The 6,000-nt window shown below is 49.3% G+C and overlaps 1 protein-coding gene across 1 annotated transcript in view; it reads right to left on the reverse strand.

The window, feature by feature from the left end:
- The window catches only part of INSR (insulin receptor), a 56,544-nt gene extending 50,964 nt beyond the window's left edge, over positions 1–5,580 (reverse strand). Inside the window, exon 1 of the mRNA XM_064469861.1 lies at positions 5,448–5,580. Coding sequence (XP_064325931.1) covers positions 5,448–5,529 — 82 coding nt within the window. The 5' untranslated portion in view covers positions 5,530–5,580. The remainder of the gene's footprint in view (positions 1–5,447) is intronic.
- Between the last annotated feature and the right edge of the window lie 420 nt (positions 5,581–6,000).

Raw genomic sequence — 6,000 nt, forward strand, 5'->3', positions numbered from 1 at the left:
ACAGGCAAAATACAGCAAGTTAAGGTGGTGCCCATGACCAGCAAAGCACTACTTAGAGTAATTTGAATGCATACAGCTGACCTTAAGGAGAAGGGAAGGTCAAAAGATACAGCTCAACTCTACAGACTAAGGATTACTTTCAAGAGTAAAAGCTCCAGGCTTTTATTGTGGCTCAAGGCCACCAAATGCATCTATACACTAAGCATAATTACCCAAGTCTTTCATCATTTTGACTAGAATTAGGTAAGTCACTAGAAGTTGGCCACAAGCTGGGCTCCAGACAACCCTTAATCCACACAGCTACCCCTGCTCAAGAGCACAGCTAAAGAGAGACAGGTGAAGCTTGGGAGTCAACAGCAAAGCATTCTGAAGTTTTAAATAATCATCTACATCTACCACAGCTGGAAGTACACGTCCACAATCCTTCAGTTGTTTGCATTTTAGAAATACTGTTGTATTTTTCACCAGCTCTCGTACAGAATGCGTTACTTGTAATTAGTGCTGCCAGCACGGACCAGACCGGAGATACCACGCGTCCTGGCAAGCCAGGATGGGACCCAAGTTATTCAAACTGTGCTGCTTTCAAAGCTGAGCAGCAGCAATGTAATAACCTGGCACAGACTCTGCCCTGCTCAAGGGGTTCCAACACCGGGGGCTGCTGCACAAGTCCTTTTAATGGAAGGCAACACCAGACACTGATGTTGGCCTGGTATAGACACTTAGGAAGAACTTAAAACAGATTAGAGGATTGTTTCTGAAATAAACAATTGAATAAAAGGCTAACATAGTTGTAAATCTTCAAAGATTAAAAGGGTTTACACAGATTTTTTTTCCACGTTTAGAGAAAATTACACTTAAGAACTATTTTTCATGTCCTACTTCAGTTTCATTTAAGTGACAAATACCACCACGGTATCTGAGCTCCTTTTTTTACCACCTCAAGGATCGAGGAGAGTAATAAGGAGTTAAGAATATCCAAAACAAAACATGCTTTTTTGTTGGAGGGTTTTCAATCTTTTAATGCTTTTGAGTTCTGTTCAGCAGTTTGGATCTTCTGCTCATGCAGTAGCTGCTTAAGTCACCCCATAAATTTATTGTTACCAAGACAACAAGAAGCAGTTTTAAGCAAAGTAATAAGTGTTTTTCCACAGCTTCTCTCGATAGCATTTCGTCTGCAGGGACTGGGGAATTAATCAACAATTCAGTATGAAGGCTGGGCAGGTTTGATCCCAGGAGGAGGAGATCAATGTCGAGCAGTCAGCTAAAAGACAGACAACCTGGTTTCAAAAACACACATAAATTAGCTTTCAGGAAAATATAAATCTCAAATAGATTCTCCAGCAGTAGGCCCAAAGCTGTTCCTGGTCAAGCTACTGGCAAAATCTCTACTAAACACAAATTCCTAAATTTCAGCAGAAACAGGCTCCACGTCCAGCAGCGCAGCACTGCGCTGCCAGAGAGGAAACACTCCTCCAGCCCTGGTTAGCAAGTTATTCAAAGTAACTGGAAAAAAAACCCAACATCATTATAGACATGTTTCATCAGACCCCCAAGAAAAAAGTTGCAAGGCACGCTCTTTAAAAAACAAAGGAAAAAAAATCCCAAGCTGCCAAGCCTCTTGAACAAACTAGTTTGGTAACAACCTTAAAGTACTGAATGAAGAAACTAGATCTGATGTCAGAGGTTAGTTTTCAAGATAGAGTCTAACAGGGGAAGTCCTGGAACTTAAGCCTTGTTTATAGTAAACTATGTGGATACCAAACCTTAATGATTCACTGCTGCTACAGAGCTCTGGCTCTTCAACCATCAAGACCAGAATAATGTAGCGTTGCACAGAAAGATCACAAACCACTTAAATAACTATCAGTTAATTCTGCATTTTTATAGTGTTCGCTGCCTACTTGACTAAACAAATTATTGACAAAAAATTGCACTCGCTTTGGTCAAGTCAAAAGCTTTGCAATTCTACTTAAGACTTTTAGCAGGGGTATTAAGAAACTGGAAAAAGGACTTTCGGGAGTTTCTCAGTAGTTAGCCAAGACAGGAAAACATCCTGTAAAGCGACAGGTTAGTAGGAGGGACTAAGACAGCTTCTAGCCTACCATGGCAATCTTACAAGAAACATAAAAATATCTCATTGCAAAATACCAATTTTTAAACTTCAATTTTTCACCTCAGCCATTTAGGTCTGAGCAACGAAGCAAATGGAGACACGGACTCAAAAGCCAGCCTGTCCATAAACCTCCAGCCCCCGCAGGTAACACCTCAGACGCCTGTTACCTTTCACTACTCGAGGGAGCGTTGCTGAACCGAGGGCAAGCCTGCCACGGAGGTCACTTTCTTTAATGCCAAAAGCATGTATAACCGCACAGCCTGGCCTATAAAGCCGGGTTTGCTGTATCGCTGTGCTCTCCTTGTTCAAATCACAACGAAACCCACGACTCACACTGCTACGTCTCCCATGCAAAGATAAAAGGCAGTGAAGCGATAGCATCCCGGGCCCAGGGGAGATCACCCAGGGTAAGGGCAGAAGTCAGTACTAACAGGCTTTCAGATCCTCATACTTCAAAGGGAGCAGGAACAGGTTTTACACGTTGCCAGTATCAACGTAATTTATATTCTGCAAGACAGTCACCCCAAAATTGACCTCCAGAAAGCTTACAGGTCTCACAGACACAGAGAGACAGTTAGCGTACTACCTGTCTTTAAAATAGCAAGAGGGCAGGCTGGGATAGCTGACAGACGCAGTCGTTGCCTAGTTTTGATACAGCCCTGCCCTGCTGCACTTACTCTTTCTACTCTCAGAAGCAAAATTTCATTCTAGACAATCTCACAACATCAAAAATTAACACAGCGTTAAGATGGAACCAGGGACCAGTTTCTTAATGCATTTATAAACACACAAAAAAAATCTGTATGAGCCAGAAATAATAATTAACCAGCAAATTATTTTAAAAGGCTATTACTAAAGAAATACAAAGTGAAATTTGTCCCACCTGAGGATTTAGGTAGGGGGATCTCAGCTAGATTTCCATCTCCCACCATCAGCAGCGGGTGATGGAGAACACGTGTGGGGCCCAAATTTAGGGGAGAAGTTTAGGAGGGGAGAAGTTTAGGAGGGGAGGAAGCGTACTCAAAACTCTAGGGACCGTATTGATTAGTTGTCTGCTAATCACAAAAGAAGCCCAAAGCTGCTCAGCTGATAGATGCCTAAAACCAGGTGAGGTAAATCCCACCCTAAATACCACAGCTAATCAATTGATGTGCATGAGTCATGTGTGAGATTTATTTTGGGAAGTTGCATTATGTTTACACAGCGATAAAAAAACCCCACACAAACCTGTTTTTCTTCACAAAACAAGATATATGCATCTTCATTTTATGTGCAGGTCAAGTCTCCTTTCCTTAACCCTTGCTTCTACTCCTCTCAGTAACTCCTGAACTCACCAACTAACTTCAGCCACATGTAAAAGAGGAAGAGAGTTCTTGTTCCCAAAAGACTCATGAAAACTGAAGATGGGTTAAAGAGGAAAAACTCAGCATCCCCATCCAAAGGATGCTTTAAGCGTGGACTCAAATTGTACTGAACCGCCTACACACATACTCTCTGCTGCTTCCCCCAGCCTCTTAACCGAAATTGTCTAAAAGAAGTAAAGGGAAGAGAAATATACGGGGCACAAGAAAATCTACGTACAGTTGGGCTCAGAGACGGGGGGATGCTGTCACTGGAGAGCAGCGTTATCACGGGGCCTGTTTGTAGAGAATGCAGGACGCAAATCTCCAAGAAAGCAGACTTCATTAGTTCCGTTGCTCAGGGAACAACTTGTTTGCTTATGCAACTATTGTACGTGCATCTACCCTTCGAGCCACGCTGATGCAGGCCTTCGCGTGAGCGTGTTGTTTTCCATCAGCACTGTACTGCTGGGTGATCTAATCGTTCTCAGAAAATGGAGTCAAACGACAAAGTGGCTGAAAACCTTTTGAATTAGGGACCTTATCGTCCAAACTGCCTGCAAAATATTTACAAAGTATTTGCACTGCCTGACAGATGTAAAAAATATTCTACCCCAGACTCTGCTTTGACATCTCGCGCATCGCTCCCGTTTCTCCATCCATGAATTGTAGAGCGTATTTTCCTACCACGTAGTAACGCAGCAAAGATGAGGGAGCTCAGACCACTTGCAATGCACTTGCAACCCAGAAAGCAGAATATGATTTAAACAAATACCTAAGAAGCTTCAGTGCAGTAGTAGCAATAATGTTGTCAAATTAGGAAGCACCGGGCCCAAGTTCTGTGTGTATTTATTATTAGTGCCATATGTCGGCTACCTTTCCATTTCTCTGTTGGTAACGGGCAGGTTTGTACACGCTTGCCAGCTGGAAATTACCCTCCCCAGTTAAAACCGTACCACTGGTATCTTTTAAGGCTTCTAATGTAAAAACATGCACAAGGAGGAACCTGGGGTATTTCTGAAAACTAAAACATGTCGGATTGCTGGGAAAAAAAGAGGCTGTTTTCAGGGTACATCCTACTTCTTTCCCTGAATATCGTACAAATAGGCAAAACTGCACATCGTTGGGCTGTCTGCACTTGAACCGATTCTTTTGCTCTTCCCTTTTCTGATGGGAAGCTAACAGGTAGACGATGGGATTGCCTAGGAGACAGTCAATTTACATATCCAGCTAGCTCTCTTTAAAGAAATTCTTTCATTTTATTAATAAAACTCTTGTAAAGATCATCCAAAAATAAAAACCCCTACCTAGAAGTATTTCCTAAGCAAGTTTATTTAACATAACCCAGCAAAACAGCTCGTAAGGCTTAAACGTGTGTCGGCCACGGATTTAACAAGCTTGCCACCGCCGACGCAGCACCTTTATCCCCCTACCTGGTATTTTACAAGACCCTGTTTGGACACCGATCCCCACCTCCGAGCTCCCCCCTCTTGAGCCCCTGGGGACTGGGAAGGCCACCTACGAGTACTCCTGCGGTTACAGCCAAAGCCTCCCAGCTCCCCGCCTTGCCAGGCTGAAACCCCTCTGGAAGCAGAGCCGGTGCTGAATCCTCAGGCGAACCGGGGGGAGCTACAGCCCCTCCCGGTGCCGTCCCAGCTCCAGCCTCGGCCGCCTCCGAGCCCTCCCTCCCGGCCCGCTCTGCCCCACGGCGGTTTGGGGCGGGGGGGAAACGCCGAACCCCGGGATGAAGGTGACCCGCGCCGCGCCCCCGCCGGAGGCCGGCGGGCCCCGCTCCCCCCCGCCGCGGGCCCCGGCCCAGCCGCCGGCCCCACGGCGCGGCCTGGCGCGGCGGCCGCTCGCCCCCGAGCAGGTACAAAGGGTAAAAAGCGCGGCGGCGGCGGCGGGGCCGGGCCGCCCGCCTCGCCCCCTCACGGCCCGCCGCCGCCGCCCGGGCCCCGCCGCCCGCCTAGGCCGCGCCCCCGCTCCCCACTCACTCTCCCCGCGGCTCCGGCCGCACCAGGCCGCCAGCACCACGGCCACGGCCAGCGCCGCCGCCGCCGCCGCTCTCGGTCCCATGCCCGCGTCGTCGGAGCCGCCGCCGCCGCAGAACTCGGCGCGTCCCGGCGGGGGCGAATCAGAGGCCGCGGGGCGGGCGCGGGGGCCGGACCCGGCTTCGCATCGTCGGTAAGAGCCCCGCAGAGCCGCCGCCGCCCCCTTTATAGCGGCCGGCCGCCGGCCCAGGAAGCGGGGCGCCCGGCCCCTCCCTGCCCCGCGGCGTCGGCCCCGGCCCCGCGGCCCCTTCCAGCGCAGGCCGGGCTGGCGGCTGCCGCCTCCCTGGCCGGTAAACAAGGGGCTGCCCCCGTCAGCTGGGAGCGGGGCGGCGGCAAGAGGCGGCGCGGAGCCGGGCAGGGGACGGGACGGGGCAGGGGAGGGGCGGCGGCGGCATCCACCTGCCGGGGGCGGCCCCGCGGAGGCGGCGGCGGGGAGAGGGCGCCGGGGGAGGCCGCGGCGGCTCCGGCCCGCTGCAAAACCCGCGGAAGGTGAAGG

The sequence above is a fragment of the Phalacrocorax carbo genome, chromosome 19, assembly GCF_963921805.1.
Source record: "Phalacrocorax carbo chromosome 19, bPhaCar2.1, whole genome shotgun sequence".
In the NCBI taxonomy this organism is placed as follows: domain Eukaryota; kingdom Metazoa; phylum Chordata; class Aves; order Suliformes; family Phalacrocoracidae; genus Phalacrocorax; species Phalacrocorax carbo.